The 18616-nt window shown below is 38.8% G+C and overlaps 1 protein-coding gene across 5 annotated transcripts in view; it reads left to right on the forward strand.

The window, feature by feature from the left end:
• The window catches only part of CD109 (CD109 molecule), a 66873-nt gene that overhangs the window by 22660 nt on the left and 25597 nt on the right, over nucleotides 1–18616 (forward strand). For all 5 annotated transcript variants that reach the window (XM_081186764.1, XM_081186766.1, XM_081186765.1 and 2 more), the window contains exons 9-23: nucleotides 724–853; nucleotides 1165–1274; nucleotides 1578–1805; nucleotides 3702–3803; nucleotides 3913–3975; nucleotides 5042–5218; nucleotides 6203–6355; nucleotides 7318–7392; nucleotides 7736–7796; nucleotides 8020–8149; nucleotides 8898–9012; nucleotides 12675–12788; nucleotides 13729–13947; nucleotides 15273–15414; nucleotides 16522–16698. In XM_081186764.1, coding sequence (XP_081042890.1) covers nucleotides 724–853; nucleotides 1165–1274; nucleotides 1578–1805; nucleotides 3702–3803; nucleotides 3913–3975; nucleotides 5042–5218; nucleotides 6203–6355; nucleotides 7318–7392; nucleotides 7736–7796; nucleotides 8020–8149; nucleotides 8898–9012; nucleotides 12675–12788; nucleotides 13729–13947; nucleotides 15273–15414; nucleotides 16522–16698 — 1996 coding nt within the window. The remainder of the gene's footprint in view (nucleotides 1–723; nucleotides 854–1164; nucleotides 1275–1577; nucleotides 1806–3701; nucleotides 3804–3912; nucleotides 3976–5041; nucleotides 5219–6202; nucleotides 6356–7317; nucleotides 7393–7735; nucleotides 7797–8019; nucleotides 8150–8897; nucleotides 9013–12674; nucleotides 12789–13728; nucleotides 13948–15272; nucleotides 15415–16521; nucleotides 16699–18616) is intronic.

Raw genomic sequence — 18616 nt, forward strand, 5'->3', positions numbered from 1 at the left:
GCGCATCGAAAAACAGAAAACCCTTTCGTCTAGCGGGTTTTTCGTCTTGCGAGGCATTCGTCTTGCGGGGCACCACTGTAATAAAGCTTTTAAATTGTAATCCAGTGCCTTAGCTTTTTTTTACCCAGCTGCCTACCTATGCTACCCTGTGGCTTATGCTTATCACTCTGTCATCGAAATGATTAAGCAATTCTCTAATGATCTGTGCAGTGGCCATTACATAGTAGTCCCCCACTGAAGAAAGCAGTGTGTCATGTAGAGATGTCCCGGTACCAGCTCCCCTAGAGTTGTCAGCTAAAGACAAAGTTAGAGTAATGTGCAGGTAATCTGTAAGCAGTAATAGCAGATCTCCTGAGCCAGAAACATTCATGGGGTCAGGACATGTCACATGGCCTACTCTTGCTTGTTGGAGTAAGAAGGCAGTAGTGACTGGTATGGTTGATCTGCCTGCAGTTCCCTCCTTTCGCAGGTGGTTGGTGCTGCTTAGGCTCACTATCAGCCCAACTTCTGATGTTTCCAAGATCCACCGCAGGTTCATGTTTTGACAATATTTTGTTTTATTTATCATTTCCATTTCCAAATTGTGCTCTGCTAATGCTACCTTAACCCTTAAGGGAAATGCAGCGATACAAATATGGTCTGGTTCTCTCTCCCCCATGCCTGCTTTTTCCTTTCAGAAGATAAAAGAAATTGATTAGTTTTTCTTCTTGTTGTTGTTTTCAGATTAATGGATCTGTGAACTTTACATTCGACATTCTAGAGGTGGAAAATATAACTTACAACAATTGGGGTTATTCTGAGCATCACCAGATGCCGGTGGAAATTACAGCTGTGGTTACAGAAGCACTTACAGGTATGCAGTTTTATATGGGGTTTTCTTTAAGGCAGGTATGGGGTACCTTTGGCCTTTGAGGCTCATAATCAAGCCCTCGTCACTCCCTAGGGCATGCCCCCTTCCCCTTTTTTGCCTTGTAGGAGGAGACTTTCCCCTGCATATCCAGCTCCCTGCAAACCCTTGCTACATGCTGAGAAAGGAGCTGCCTTTCACAGCAGTATAAACTGTTAGTGGTTGGAATCACGAGAAATACGGACTCTGCAAGTGTTATTAGGAAGGAATGATTATGCATGTGACTTTTTTTTTAAACCCTCCAAATATTCTAACAGGAATCTCCCAAAATGCAAGTGCTACTGTATTTCCAAAGCATCATGACTACATATTAGAATTTTCTGAGTATCCAGCAGTTCTCAAGCCTAGTCTGAACTTCATAGCTACGGTGAGTTATTCTACTACTCTTTATATTATCAGTATCATTCTAGAAAAAAGGCAAAAGCAGTATTACGGAGACAAGAGTTGGGTTTTTAAAAATACTGTATATATTGATACAGTCTTTTAAAGAAATTAAATACAATTTATTTTGAGTCTCTTGGTCTATTAGTTATTGGTGGTTGCAAGCTGTCAGCACTAAATGCACTGTTGGCATTCCATATTTAGGATTTGAGTATAAATCTTAGTTGTTGTAAATCATGGTTTTGAAAGTTTGGGTTTGATTTATGGACATGCCTTTTACTATTTTCAGCTGAAAGTAACAAAAATTGACAACAGTCTGCTGTCGTCTGATGAGCGAAGGAATGACATTGTGATCACTGCCACACCCATAGGGAATCCTGTTTACTACCCATATGGTGATGTGGGTGAATCACAGGCAAATGAGGCATCTCAGAACCTAATCTACCACGTGCCAGAAAATGGGATTATTGAGATTGAGTTTCCGGTTCAAGTTAATACAACAACACTGCATGTTAAGGTATGCTTTTTCTGTGTTTCCCCCGTCAAAATATGTAAATACTTAATCAGAAGATGAAAAGAATCTTAGTATGGAAACTTGTTCTTATGCCTACCTGAGTATTCAAAGTGCTTCAGATGCATCTCAATATCCCATACAACAGCCCTGCCTAGTAGGCCTATGTTATTATTTTCCTATTAAAGGTGGCGAATCTGACAGATAGATGTGATATCAGTACTATGAAACTCCATGCCAGGGAAGTTCTTCCAGGCTTACCCTCTTGAGATTTTTAGGGAGTCAGTTAAAACATACCTATTCTGCTAGGCTTTTTGTGAAAACTGAACATATTTATTATTGTTCTCTATTTTAGCTACTGTATTTTTTGCTCTGTAAGACGCACCAGACCACAAGACGCACCTAGTTTTTGGAGGAGGAAAACAAGAAAAAAAATATTCTGAATCTCAGAAGCCAGGACAGCAAGAGGGATTGCTGCACAGTGAAAGCAGCAATCCCTCTTGCTGTTCTGGCTTCTGGGATAGCTGTGCAGCCTGCATTCGCTCCATAAGACGCACACACATTTCCCCTTACTTTTTAGGAGGGAAAAAGTGAGTCTTATAGAGCAAAAAATACGGTATTTATTTTGATATGCCAGGACCTATCCCTGATGCATCTCTTACCCTGCCTTTTTCATCTGTTGGGATGAGCAGTGCTGCATCCTCAGTGTGCTCTCCCCACAATGTCACTTCTGGTCCAAAGGTTTCACCTTTTGGTTGGACTGCCAACACCTCAGTTCACTGGAGAGGTTGCCTCATTGACCTCTACTCACAAAGGCCAAACCCTGCAGGATGCAGGAGGACATTCATTTCAAGTGTATTAATTTATCCTTTTAGACTTCATAGTAGGTGTGCCCACCAGTGGTTCAGGCAACTATTATGAACCATAGTTAAGCTTCTTCTCCACTCATATGTGAATAAGAGAAAGAGAGTGAAATTTTTCGCTTTCAGTTTTTGCTAAACTATTATTTCTCATCACAAAATTCTGGGAATTATTCTACCTCTAGTTAGTTAAAGCAAACCAGGATGAAACCTTGGCTTGATATACTGGGTTGTTAACTACCTAGAGTTAAGATAAACAACAGTTCCTCAAATTCATATGGGATGAGAAACTGTGGTTTAGTGAAAAATTAAAGCAGAAGCTTCACCACAACTTGTTAGAAATCATCTAACCTAGGGAGGGGCCTAATTTGGCCTGTCAGGCCTCTGAATTCTCTCCTAGTACTTTTCCTAGCTGTGTCCCTTCATCTTTTTGTTCCTCCTCAAATAGCCTGACCCATTTTGCAAAACATTGAGCTGACAAAGTAGATGCTCTGTTCTTCTTTGCCAGCCTGATTGGCTTCCTTACTGGATATAGATAGAAGATTCTTCCTCTGACAGTATGGAGCCACTCTTCAGTCTATCCATGGCTAGGACAGTAGAGTAGACTGACTAAGCAGATGCAGGATGTTCTACTGCATCAGTCCAATTTAGCTGGCAATGGAGAAAGAGAGTTTGTCTGTTTCATCATGGGTGTTTGCTGTGTTTCATCTCTGGGAACAGAAACGTCTTCTGAGTGGAAAAAGAAAACCAAAAGTTCTGTGATGCTATCTTGAGACTAATTTAAATGATAATTTAAGAAAATTGCTTCAGGAACTATTGGATTTTCCATCTCTACCTTCTTTTTGCATTCTGATGGAGTGCAGCTTTTTCTTTTTCTTTCATTCTAACCATTAAAGGCAGATTGATATCTTCATTTATTTATGTATGCTTCTTCAATTAGAAGAGGCACTAATTATACAATTTGTGAAACATTAATTGAACTTTATCATTTTCCTCACAATGTGTTGAATGTCCCCCCACCCATCCCTTTTTTTTTTTACAGGCCAAATTTCTAGAGAGCGAAACTTCTATAATCATATATGGTACATTCTACTCTACCACCATGACTTTTCTCCAGATTAAAAAAGCAAGTCAGGATGTAAAGGTAACTTCTGCTTTTCAATAATCAATGAGTTTCAAAATTCACTAATAATACACTACATCATGATAGGGAATTAGCATGTTCATTCAAGTTGTGTTATTTTCCCCCCTAGGTTGGAACTCCATTTGAGCTGAATCTTCAAAGCAACAAGCCGATGAAAGAGATCAGTTATATGGTATTTTAAAAAATTATTTTATATTTATTGTGTTGAATTTTACCACAAACACAGGAAAGACAGCATAGGCAATAAGGAGGATTTTGCTACTCAAAAATTATAATTTCCAGATAGGACTATGAGCAAGCGTTTAAAAATGCCAATTGTACGTCCTTGTATCATTTGGGTATGCTAATCAGAGAGGTGAGACTGGTTGCAGCTTTCCTACTGAATGTAAATGTACTGGTATACCTGTGTTTGCTGCAATGTGTGGCATACAAAAATGGATTTTTTTATTAGGCATTTATGCCTGTGGGCCCAGAACTATTCACGTGACACCTGTATAGTTGTTATTATACTGTTATGAGTTTGTGGGTGCTAGACCTCTATTATCCCCGGATCCAGTGGGTGTTAGAATTTAATTAAGGCTTGAAGGTGTTAAAACTGGGTGTCAGACCTGTGTGTTTTAGGTTGTATGCCAAACGCTTCTAATCCCCTTGAATCAACAAGTGTTGAAAGCCAGTTAAGCTAAACTAAGCTAAGCTTCCTGCGTTAAGTTAATAGGATGGGTAATGGGCCATTAAGATAACAAAGCATCAGAGGAACTTGGTGTGAGACGGTAAGAAGGTGGGTCCCCTTTCCCTCCACTGGTAATGCCAGATCTTAGAGGGGTTAGAGCTAGGAGTTATGTGACCTGGAAGTAAAGCAGGAAGCAGAGCAATGTTTTGAGAGCACCATGTTTTATGTCTGTCTGGATCCAAGACTGCGGCTATGGAAGAAGGCTCTTGGGGTGGCTATGCTGCGAACTCCTCTGTCATAGACTTAGGTTGTATATATGTGTAAATAAACTATATACCATAAAGAAACCACAGTCTCCACTGTGCCTCATTTCCAAAAGGAAACACAGACCTTGGATAAGCACTCCTGGAACCCTTGGAATCTTGCACCGCATGGAGATTAGGCTGGCGTGCAACAACACTTTAGGTGCTTTTATAAATAACAGATGTTGAATTGTGAGATGTGTTACAATTTCAGCTGGAACTCAGCTGACAGGAAGATCAATTAACTTTCCCCCCTCCTCATATAGGTGGTATCTAAAGAACAAATTGTGGCTGCGGGTAAAGTAAACGTTGCAGAATTCTTTTTAACACCAGAGCATTCTTGGGCTCCTACAGCATGCATAATTGCCTACTATGTGAGTGATGATGGTGAAGTAATTAGTGATGATCTCTGCATTCCTGTTCAACTCGTCTTTAAAAATCAGGTAAGTTTGTGTGCATAGACTTCCTCTCACACAAATGGTGTTCTGTTTTGTTTTGAGACTATACACAAAAAGGGAAGCATAAATAAAGTCAAATAAACATTATATAACTGAAGCCCACGTATTGACAGGCATTAGCATAGAGTCATAGTTTACAAACTGTTTCACTAGTTGGTCGGCTTAATTGTTCATTAACATCTTTCAGATTTTAAACTAGGTTTCCTGTATTAGAGCCCATTTATAGACCTTGCTGTACTTACCTGCAAAGGATGCTTAGGATTAAATGTATTGGCTGCTAGTGCAAACAGCTTCACAGTGCATGGCCTTATGCCCATGTTGTGCAAAAGAGTATGCATTCTAGACACTGCATACATTTATTTACATATTTGCATTTAATTTAAAAGCCATCTTATAAGCATAGTCTCTGGGTGGCATATATGGTTAAACAGTAGCATTAAAAATCACAGTTACATTAAAATAATTTAAATAAATAAAGATTATTTTTACTTTGCTACAGTTGTTTGATATAAAAATGGAAGATGTTTGGCCCAGTTTGCTTACCTGCCCCCCTCCCCAGCTTTCTACCTCCAGTCCCTTTTAGGTCATGTGCTGTTTATCTCTTCAATCCTGCGTTGTGTTTCCTCTGTCTGCTACTTTGACTTATTTTTTCTTCTGGCCTTTCCCCACCTTTAACCTTCCTTCATTCTTCTTTCTCTGTCTTCTAAGGATGGCTCCTGCATCTTTGGGCCAAAATAGATAGGTTATCAAGAGATCCATGACTGGAGATAACACCATGTTTTGTTTTTGTTTTTTAATGAGGGGATTCACACTCTCTCTCCAGCACTGTGGCTGTAACCTGAACTTCCCTCCCATGGGTACATTTCTTTAAAACTATATATTTAGGAGTCAGCACCTGAAGTAAAATAATTGTTCATTCTCCTTTATCTACTGCATAATGTAAACTAATATGCTTCCCCCCACCCCCAGATCAATATGTATTGGAATAAAAATAGAGCTGGGCCTTCTGAGGAAGTCACTCTCAAGATTAATGTGACGGAACCAAAAACAACCATTGGTCTTCTGGTTGTTGACAAAAGCACAAAGCTCCTGGGGAAAAGAAGTGATATCACAGAGGATGCTGTAAGTTTCTGAAAGAAAAGAAATGTTTGAAGTGTATTTTAGAACTGTGTAGGAGCAGCTATTAGATTTGATTGTGAGCTTTGTCATTATACTGTTAAAGTAAGCCTCCATGAAGTGGGCCTAAGAAGCAAAGAATGGGAAGAATCTGTTTTCACAGCTTGAGAGCATGAATTGGGGAGAATTATATAATCCTTTTGTGGGAAGTAGAATGAGAGACACACAACAATGCTGGTGCTTCCTTCTTCCTCCTGACCCCTATCTACAGTTCTTGCCAACTTGCCAACTTTATCCTTTAGTATGTAGGGGAGGTTTTCAGGGAAGCTGAGCATATAAGTAACATATTATTACAAGAGTGTTACTTCCCAACCTTCCTGAAGCTGTCGGAAGTTCCAGGAGTGGCCTTTTTTATAGTATGGGATGGCAAAAAGCATTAGAGAATAAAAGTTTGTACCGTTCTGGTTCCTGCACCTCAAAAAGTGGGAAAGGTGCTGGAAGGGGCACCTGAAATGATCAAGGGTCTAGAGCAACTTCCCCATGAAGAAAGGTTGCAACATTTTAGGCTTTTTAGTTTGGAAATATAGGGAATAAAGTGGGATATGATAGAGATGTATAAAATTATGCATGGTGTAGAAAAAGTGAGAAACTATTGACAAACCTGTGGTAAGTGGTAGAGATACAGGGGAAGTGAGAAAACATTTTTATTGATTCCCATTGTATTTTTGCAAGGATTTTGTTAACAATTCTGTACATACTCAATTTTAAAGTATCATAACAGCTAAGTGGCAGATAACTGTTTTTGTTTACTTTTATTATTATTGTGTCTTACAATTTTTGTTAATCTTACAGATAAGACTCTTGCTAAGTAGAATATTCTTTGTTAAAACAAGATCTATGTGATCATGATTAATTGAATTTATTTTGGTTTCTCCTATGAAAACTAAGTACTATTACTATTATTTTAGATTCATCATGAGCTAAGTTTATATAATAGAGGACTTGATTATGGTGCAGCCAGAAGTTCATATGGTGTCTTTCAGGTACAGTTTTTAAATGCATATGTACTTTTCCATTGTTTTGATGTATTAAAGAAAATAAAAGTTTGGTAAGGGTTACTCAGTAGGCAATTCCATTCATTAGTATGCTTGTGTTTTCAGATGCAATTGGAGAGAAGAAAACTCAGTCCTCTGTAGATACTGACTTTCTTCCACACAAAGCTAGCTTTTATTTTCTAAACTAAAAATGCTGTTTATTTATGCATGCTTTAAAATATGTAAAGTAAAAATGTATGTTAGTAAAAAGAAATAAAATATAGGTTGATAAAAATGGTTCACAAGTTGCATATTTTTTAAATTTGAAGTTATTTTTATATATTGTGTTTAGAATTGCAAACTCTGGGTATTGACTGACGCCAGCCTTCCAGAAGATGAAAACTATGAAGGCTGTAAGTAAAAGTAACATCAAGTATAATTATTTGTTTTTGGCTCATGCAATGTATGTAGAACATAAAGCAAGTGTTCCTTTCTTTTGTTTATTTCAATTAAGCAAATAAAATTATGTGTGTGTGTGTGTGTTGAAAAAAAGTGACACAATTTAGGATGCAGTGTAGATTTTAAACACTGAAATTATATGAAGAGAATGTCACAGTATTCTCTCTTCCCCCCCAGTTATGGATTATAGCTCAGCTTTAGACTTTCAGCATCATCTGGAGCCCCCAAGAGAGTCTGTTGGTTTTGAAAATCCCCATATAAGGACAAATTTTCCAGAGACATGGATTTGGCGTGAAATCACAACAAGGTAAACAGAAAGGGTTTTCTTTACATATCCATTCTTATTAGAGAACAATTAATGTAATGTATTACCAGCAGAAGGAACTTCTCTGTAGCTTTTAATACTTCTGTTGAAGAGTTTCCCATCAAATGGGCGTCTTTGCCGAGCACCAATATGCAGGACAGCCCATTCTTGAAGAATGTTATAAACAATGTTTTCTAGAGTTACAAATAAGGAAAAGGGCAAAATACTCTTAGAAGCTGGTTCATACTTGAGTGACAAACACCATAAAGTTGAACAGCAACAAGCATTTATTTATATGCCACCCATCTGACTGGGTTTCCCCAGCCACTTTGGGCAGCTTCCAACAAATTAAAACATCAAGCACAGTGTAAAGCAGAAGTGCATATTTGTAGCAAGTAGTGGGCATATGTCAGGGGTATGCTGCCAATCTTGGATCCTTTAGCATGTGTCCTTTCTGCTCCATGCTTATAAACATATATTTTTGCTTACCGCTTCAAAGTGTCTTCCACTCCAAAACACCAATATGTATGTGGCAAGCAGCCTTATCTCATAAAATATGAATAGAACCATGGCCCTTATGTAGAAACTGAATGCATAGCCTTCATTTGTACCTTTGCAAATCTTTCCTCAAACCATTAACTTGATTTAGCAAATCATTCATTACTCCACCAGGAAAATCAGCCTAGATTTACTGACCATTGTTGATGTTTATCCTTCTGAAATTATATTTCTGTTTTCTTTTCATTTTTAGATCGACTGAAACAACACTGAATGTCACTGTTCCTGATACCATTAGTACCTGGGTAGCTAGCGCGTTTATAATATCTGAAAACCTTGGACTGGGTGTGATGAAAACGCCTATTGAGGTAACAGAAATTCAAGTGCAAATACACCTCACCCCTCTGTAGAACCCTGAGCATAAAGGTGTGATTTCGTCTGCCAACAATACTATGTCCATGTGGTGGTGAGAAGATGCAGCTCAGAAACTGAGGCCATTCCAAAGGCGAAGGGCATCTTTTTCAGATATTTGGTGCCTTAAACCTTAACATTGCCTCAGCTGCCATTTAAATCACAGGGATGAGGAAAGCTGTGGAGGAGAACAGAGCAAGAGAAGAGAATTAGCACCAGGAAAAGGGCTAGAAGAGCCTTAGTGTTCTAGAGAGAATAAGCCCAGTGGCAAGTTGGGTTTGTAGCCTATCCTTGTCTCCCAAGATAAGCTTTCTTAGGAAACAGGAAAGATCCGGCGAAGGAAAAGTCTGCAGGAAATAGTTAGGCACTAGAGGGCACTGTAATCTAAGAAAAATAATAATAGGGTTAGGATGAGTTGAAAGCATCACTATAAAAACAGATTTCAAAATAAATACCACCTTTTGCTATTTTAGTGATGTGTCCTATTCCCTAAATAATATGGGATATCTCAGAACCCTAACTCCGTAATAGTGACAGAAGACAGCTGTTGGCTTGTGCTCTCAGGGCAGCAGAAGCAGTGGACTGTCACTCAAACATTGGCATGTAGTTTGGCCCAAAAGCAGTTCTGCTTAATGTATTTACTAGATAAGGAGTTGGGAAGCATTATTAGGACTGTGCTCCTATATCTACTCTGGGAAAAAGTCCCATTGGACTTGCTTTTGTGTAAGGCTTTGTAGGATTGCACCATAAAGATGAATGAACAGAAATGGCCAGTTTCTTCAACCTGGGTGTATTGATCTTCCTTAATCAGGCTATAGGCTGAACCTTTTGCAAACCTTCACATTACTACTGCCACCCCCTCTAAAAGAGCTAGTGAGGTTTCAGGTCCCTGGCAAAAGAATCCACCAGGCACACTAGTGCAAAATTAGGGGAAATCTAGGAAGCTTCAATGATAAGGAGTATGCCAGCCAACTTGGAGGGAAGTCAGAGACCAGTGCTGCCATTTTGTCTTGCTAGTGTTGCTCTTGGCCTTCCTACCAGCTTGATGACCCCCCCCCCAAAAAAAAATAGACTCAGTAAGAAAGCATTGCAGAGGCATCCCAGGCCTACTGTTATCTTTTTGAGGATCTTCTCTGTGCAGAAGTGGTGATCATGCTTCTGACTTGGCAGGTGCTGGTTTGGGAGAGAGTCATTGGTGAGCCCACAAATGTATTGCATGCCCAGGTGCAGGGAGCCTGTGCCTGGCCAGGGCCCAGAGAATGATGACAAATAAAGAGACAGGACAAAGTATTGGGTTCAAACAGACCACAACTTTATTGATTACAGATGTATGTAGCCTTTGGTGTAGGCAGTGGGTATGTGCCCTGAATCAGCCAGCCCAACTGCAGGTAGAATAATGGTTGGGTTGGCCCTGGGTTAAGGGTTGCCCTATGATATACATCAGTTGCAGGCAGTCATACCAGGACTGCCATCTCGGCATCTGGACAGATGCAACCCCTCTTGGATCCCTTTAATGGGGTACCCTATTTTTTTATAGAAGGGGACTGACTCCCAAGCCCTGCCTCCCACCAAGACTAAGGATCCAACCCAATGCCATATCTGCCAACAAGTTCTGTCAATTTTCCAGCTGTTGTTGGACTCTAATCCCTCTCAGCCCCAGTCAGCATGGCCAGTGGTCAGGAAGGATGGGAGGTGTAGTCTCATCGACATCTGGAGGACCAAAGGTTCCCTCGTCCTGTTTTAGGATAAGGTAGTACAGTGGCACCTCGGTTTTTGAACGTAATCCGTTCCGGAAGACCATTCGAGTTCCGAAACATTCGAAAACTCAAAACGGAAGCCTCAAAACAGAAATCTCAATATGGAAAACTCAATACGGAAGCCACGTTTCCGGTTCAACTTCAGAGGCACGTTCGAGCTTACAGTGTTCGAGTTCCAAAACGTTCATCAACAGAGACGTTTGAAAACCGAGGTACCACTGTATATAAGTTTATTTTTTCTTCTAAAATAAATTACATAAAAATATACTTATTAGCGAAGCTCTTGAATAATATTCAGTATCAAATCTGATACTATAATCAAATAAGAAGAGTGGTTGAGGTTTGGGGTCCAGGCTTTCCATCTGGCAGTTATATATGAAAACAAAACATTTGATTATGAGAATACCTCATTCATGGATTTGGATCTGGATATTAACTTTTATTTCAAGCTCACTTGAGATTAAGGTCAATATTCCTTTTCCCCTTGAATGTAGTTTGGCAGAGACTGATCAATCCTGGTGATTTCTGACTATGAAAGTGCACGCTTGGCTGAACGTGCCAACAGTTGAGTAGTCTTTAATGAAGCCATAGCCAAGATTCCACTTCACTTCTCACAATGACTTAATTTCCCTCCTGTACATTGTTGGATTGCTCGGTTTCTATTTAAAGTTCCATATGGTGAAAACATGTTATACATTGACACATGCAAATAATATTTTTACAAAAACATATAACTGAGCACAGGCTTTATAGATACAGTGTTAATAAGCTTACAGGGCTTAGGAATGAGCCTTATCTGGTATTAATTAAAAATCTATGATGGATATAAGTTCCTAGTGGGTGCTCCTTGCAAGCACAACATAATTCACAAGTGTGAATTGAGAACTTTGTGTACAGTGAATTTTTCTTCTTTTTCTGAGCATCAGTTTCACCCACCCTCTGCCTCACTCTGCTGACCATATCACAGTCTATTTTTTAATATATTGACTGGTGGGACTGCTGTCTGAAAATATGGGGGAAAGCCATTCTTTATTCATACTATCCCTTACACATGTGCAAAGAGCCCCAGTGGATTACAGGGTGGCCAACTTTTATTTTCAAAATATTAGTGATATGGGGGTGGAGATGGAGTGAAGTTGGGCAGAAACTAGTATATCAGCTTTGGAGCCTAGAATAATCTGGATTGGGTGGACTTTGGCAGGATTTGGAGCTCATTGCCTTTTGGATACTAATACTTATTGCCTGATATAACATAGCTCTTCTGGTCAGGCCAATCAAATAATATCTGGTTGGTAACCCTATTTGTATCACAACAGCTACAGTCTTTAACTTACTTTAATCAGAATATGCTCAGTAAATTAGATTTTGCTCTTGAACCAGTGTCTAAAGTTATTCTAATACAGGCAGCAGTAAATTCCTTTTTAAGTGTAGGAGACATACCCCAAGAACTATTTCATACTGTAGCTATGCGAGGTTCAGGGGCTAAATGCTGTCCTGGGCATATAAGAGTGCCACAGTTGTGAAAGAGACACATCTTTGTATGTGTGCGAGTTGAGAGATGGGGCAGCTGTGTTTTGGAGCCCCATATTCAATCTGTGCAGCTATACGTCAGCTTCTAGCATGCCGGCTGAGGTACTTCAAGAACTGCACGACCTACAAAATGTGCTATGTGAAAGTTGCACCCCCCATTTCTTAGCATACTGATGTTTGTTTTTAGTCAATTAAATTCTAACTGGCCAATGATCAAGGTCTGTTGTGAAAAGTTCTAATCAAAAACCATCTGCATTTAAATTGTATTCTGCTGAACAACTAACCTATACACCACAAGGGTTCACTGTTGTATAACTTTTTATATTTTTCAGTTAGAAGTCTTCCAGCCCTTTTTTGTTTCCTTAAACCTTCCTCCTAGTGTTACAAGAGGAGAAGAGATTGTTTTGGAAGTAAACCTCTTTAATTATTTGAAAGAAGGCACTGAGGTAAACATTCATTCATTTGTTCATTTTCTAATATTAGGTGGAATCCAATGGTGTCTGTACGTGAGCAGAATGGATTTCTCACACAACAGTTCACATTTGTTCTCTGCACCCTTGCCTGTACGCACCCAACCCTCTGGAGCAAATTTGGGTGTGTGTAGGGAGTGTAAGTTGAGAGCAAGAGGAAGTCCTGTTGTGTGAGAGGAAGTCCATGCACACAATTTTGGATTTTGCCCATGATGTCTTGTAGTTGCCTTATCTTTGCTGTTGCCAGCTCTTAGTTAACCTTTGCTGGGGTAGTTCATGGTCTTGCTGGAACATGGATTCAGAGATAGACTGTTTTAAGTCTATCGGTTACTGACCCTAGGGGGTGGGGTGGGGAGTCATTTTGCAATCAGATTTTGTCAGTTTTTTTGTTTTGGCTTAGGCTGTGATCCTACGCAGATGTTCTAAGGAGTAAGCTACCTTGAACACAGTAAGAATTGCAGCTGAGTAAACATGCATAGAATCATACTGTATGGATGGGCTTGGCCAAAAGCGCTGATTGAATTTTGATGCCAAATGGACTGTTTTTGGTACAATACAGAACGTTATAGCTAAGTGTGGCTTTGCCTTAGCAGAAAATTTGCACAAGTTTCACATGTTATTTTGCTTTTGACATTTACTCTGCACTTTCTTCTTTTCTCTGTCCTATCTCCTGGTGTCATATTTGTCTCATTTTCAATTCTCCTAGTTCCCAGTTGTCCACCCCCTTCTTTCTTGTTTGTGTTTTCTTGAGTGTTCCTGAGTACTCTAAGGTTGATGTATCCTGGTGGGCCCACCCACGTTATAATTGGTAGTAGTCACATCTATGTGAAATCCTTTCTGTGTCTCCTGGTAAATGTCACATTAAATGTCTTTGCTAGTAGCACAAAATATATGTTAATTAGCCACTTTTTTATAGGTTACGGTGACCCTTGATACAAGCGACACCTTTGAAATCCTTATTGTTTCTAATGATATAAATGCCATGGGAAACCAGCGATCAGTATGGGTACCAAGTGAAGCTGCAAAGACTGTTATTTTTCCGATCAAGCCAAAGCAAATTGGAGAGATTCCCATCAGAGTGACGGCCATATCTCCCATTGCTTCTGATGCTCTTTTACAGAAAGTATTAGTGAAGGTAATTTAAATCATTATTTACACAAGCTGTTTGTGGGATGGATGACCCACTTTTAAAAGTTGCACACAGTTGATAATTAGTTTTAAGTATTTATGGGAAGTTTCTAAAGGGAGTGATGATCTGAGTGTTGTAAGAACCCAATTTGTGCTTAACTCTGGAGCTGTGTCTAGGTTCTGCATAGAACATGGAAGAAACATGGTCTCTATGCGGACAGGACAAAACTGAAGTGGGAAGACAGAATCTGATTAAAGGATTAGCAATATTGAGAAGGATAAACTTATTACTACAGGAAAATAATGATTCTAACAAATCTCATGTTGAAGGTTACATAATTAATATCTCAGCCATAACACATTTGCTGTGAAATAAGTCTCCTTGGTTTCTGAGGAAATTACATTAATGGAACACTGCTTGGTATTGATATATCTAAAACTGGTGATAGTGTTTGTATCTGGGCATAGCTTGAGATCAAATAATCTGTCAATTTTAGATTCTCTCTGTTCCTCATTTTTCCAGTATTAAGTTCCCTTCTCAGCATGGTTTAGCATTATGTCTGAACCAGGCCAGTCACACCACAGCTTCAGGTCGGTTGTTCACTTCCAGACCTTGAGACTTAAAGCACTTATTTCTGCACATAAAGGTGTAATACACAAATACTAGAACTATTTTGTAAAGTACGTGGCACATTAATTTAGTAGATCATTGTTTATGAAGTCAGGCATGTTTATATCTGAACTGGCTCTTAAGGTATGTTTGGGTTCCACATGAACCAAGACTAACATGGAAGTTGTGCACCACTTACAAACTACAGTGTTAAGCAGTATGTAATTGCAAATTGTTGAAATAAAAATGTGAAGAAGCTTTATGGTTGTTTTCTGCACAAAAATAGGCTTAAATTGTGCTCCTTGAAAACCTTCGCATTAAGCTATTAATTATTAAGAAGACCCAACTCTTGCAGAAAACTTCATGGCAGAAATTTATTAGTCTTGAAAAGAGTTTCTATATTGTCGTAAGATGCAATTTTGATAACTTGTTATTCAAGATTAATACTGCACATCGACTCTTGTGAAGCAAAAATCTATGGGGATATGCATTGTTGCATTTTTGCTTCATTTCCCAATATCAGCACTGCCAATGCAATCCTATACAAATGTCTACTCAGACATTATTTCTATTGAGTTCAGTGGTGCTTAATCCCAGCTAAGCGGATACAGGATTGCACTCTGAGATCCGTAGAGGTCCCTGATATTGGGAGAAGTGCACAAAGAATTACCATACCTAATAACTTTTGGACATGCATCTAGTCTTTGTTTATTTTTTCACAGGCTGAGGGATTAGAACAGTCTCACTCAGAGACAGTTCTTTTGGACCTGTCCAAAAGAATAGGATTTGAAACAAAAAGACTGAACTTCACTTTCCCCTCTGATGTAGTACCTGGCAGCGAAAGAGTGCAAGTCACAGTTATTGGTAAGCATTTCACTCCTCTTACATTGTTTCATTTTGATGCCTGCTGGCAAATAAAAAGTAAATATGAAACTGAAATATCAGTAAGAGTGCTCTAATTGATTGCTGAATTATTCAGCATGCAAGTTATTTTGTTACTGGTTTGGTATCATGACTGGTTTTGAATAGATAAATTATCCCTTGCCTGTGAGAATAGGTGGAAGTGTTCCATGTCACTGAAAAGGAAATGCTGTGCAGGCTATTTCTCATATAACTTATTAATTTCAGCCTCCTTTTTTATTGCTAACATACAGTGTTGGAAACAGAGATATGAAAGCTAGGAGCTAAATGGCACCTTAAACCTAGATTATGGGCGCAACAATGGAATGTCTAGGCACGCTTTTTTATAACAATAATACAAAGCTGAAAATGAATGAACTGCAGCTAAAATATTATGTTCATTTTTCACATGGTCTAATCCTTCCCTTGCCCATCACCCTAATATTCTTAACAGGGTCTCTTGTCCAGTCTTCAGAGAATAGCTGGAAGTGGGGAGGCAGAAAAAGGTCCTCCTTTCCTTCCACACTACAGCTCAGAAACTGCTTGGGCTAATGAAATTCCTTGTCGCAAAATGTGCCTAGAACAATGGAAGTTTCAAACACTGCAAACATACTAGCATAGCTCTGTGGAGTATTGTATACCTGCTAGACATTTTTGGGTTTTGTTGTTGTTGGTCGGTCTTCAGTTTTATATGTAATTACCATCAAATTTTTAGAAGACATTGATGTATTATATTTTGTTTTATGTTGAGCTCCTAGTGGTCTCATATCCAGGAGATTAATCAGGTCTGCACTTGGTGAATTTCAGCAATGCTGCAGCCTCAAATACTCTTGGCCCATTCCCTAGACTCACATTACTAGCAGAAGTGATATAGAGTACTGCATATGTATGATAATTTCAGTTATTGTGTGTCTGCTTCATTGAAGTGCATGAGTATATTAGGGTATCCTTTAGAAGTGATCCAATGTTTTTTCTTGAGCATAAAAGAAAACTCGCGAAGTGATTAACTCAACCTTCCACATTTCTCTACTGGCATTTCCATTACGTTGTCTTGTGAACTGTATATTTCAGGAGACATCCTTGGCCCCTCTATCAGCGGTTTGGAGTCACTGATCAAGATGCCTTATGGCTGTGGGGAACAGAATATGATAAATTTTGCACCCAATATTTATGTTCTGGACTATCTGGCCAAAGCAGGAGACCTGAAGCCCAGACTTAAATCAAAAGCTATGTCATATATGAGAGAAGGTAAGAATCTGTTTTTGGAGAAGAGCCTGCCATTTATTCTGGGTTTCTATTAAGGTTTGATGGGAGAAATCATGCCTCCTGCATGGATTGCTTTCCTTTTTCCCTATACACGCCTCAGATGTGTGATGGATAGATAGAAAGGCAGAATGGGCAGAAAATTGCAAACACTGTCTGAGACAATTTTGTGAGCCCCGAAAGCTTGCCAGTAGCAGCTGTCACAATAAGAAAAGACCAGGACTGTTAACACCTCCTGTAACATGTATAACAAGGTAATTCAAATTCTACATTGCCCACACACATGGTTTAAGCATAGTTTTGCGATAAACTCGGTTTAACTGTACCTTTGGAATCCTAATACAACTGGAAACATAAAAAGATAAAAACTCTGAGAATCTGAGGAAGCTAGTTTTCTCACCCAAAACCATATTATCTGTTTCTTCTTTACTTAAGTAGAGTTGCGACATACACAGTCCTGACTTCCAAACTGCTCTTGCACCACACAGGTTGCATCCTTTTTGAACACAATTGGGCAGATTTAATCTCCAGTGTAGGACTGTTGACTTTGGTACTGTCATGTTACAACTAAATTTGGACTCGCATCCCAGATCAGTCTCCCACAAAGAAGGAACAAAGGCCACTGACAACAGAAACGGATTTGTTTGCTTTGCTGAACTCCATGGGTTGTATTTGGCCTGACAACTGGACTTTGGCCACCCTAAAGTTACACAGTTAGTTTCAAAAATAATGAACATCTGTTTTTTAAGCAACTTCTTTGAAGTTTGCAAGCAATCTGTCACTCCCTGTAGATTGATTTATACTATCATAATGTTTTTAACTTCTCCAAACATTAGTTTCATTAAAGCTATTTTTAAATGAGTCATAACTGTATTGTTAAATTTGTCATTCAGTGATACATTGTTTAACTTAAATCATGCTTGGCTTTGGGATTTACAATGTTTCTTTGCATTCTTTTGCAGCCAGAATAAAAGCTATCATGGAATAGCTTTGACTTTAAAATAGAAAAATACTTCTCTCCAAATCGTTTTCTTTTGTTTTGTACAGTTGCTTCTTATGGTCCTTTTGGAAAGGCTTATATTTATACATATTCTTTTATACATTGTGATCATAGTCTACCCAGTGTAGCATAAAATAAACTTTATATCATATGTCTGAATTCCTAAAAAGTATAGGCTCCAAAACAACCTTTACAAATGTTTTTCTATACTTTGCTTGATGATTATGAATAGCTTTTTGTTATGCTACGTTGTCAATAAAAATCATGCAGTACACCACCTTTTTAACATTTCTAAGTTGGAAGGTCTTTGAAAACAGTATACAATGTTCCTTTCTAAAGCTCGCCTAAAAGTTCAATCCTACACACTTTTGTACTGAAGTAACTCCCACTGTACTGGAAGGTGTTTGCACCCTAATGAGTGTGTTTGGGATTGCAGTTGGGATTACAGCTTCTCACCCTTACTCGTAAATGACTCAGTGGCCATTTCATGCATTACATTTGTAAGGTGTGCTTTTTATTTATGGAAATAACTGCTCTAAAAATGTGAAATGTCAATGCAACAGAGACAGGTATTGTATAGGGACACTCATCAGGAAATAGTGATTGGCAGTAGATTTTTTTTTTAGTGTATGTTCATTGACTAACCCAGGTTTGCTTCTGTCTAAACTGTGAAATGTCTCTGGTGTGTCCTCTGTAGTTTATAGTAATTGCTTCTTGACTGTCCAGTGGATCCATTGGGTCTCACTTTTCTTTTGGTAGGGTCATAGCATGTAACATGTACTCATGACACAAAAGTAGTCCCATTAAGGCAAACTTGTGTTTTTCCTACATAGGAGATTATCTCTAGCCAAGTTGATTGTAAAATATGAAGTGACTCTAAATTATTGATTTACACACATTGAG

Source organism: Podarcis bocagei (genome assembly GCF_964188305.1).
Source record: "Podarcis bocagei genome assembly, chromosome: 3".
Lineage (NCBI taxonomy): Eukaryota > Metazoa > Chordata > Lepidosauria > Squamata > Lacertidae > Podarcis > Podarcis bocagei.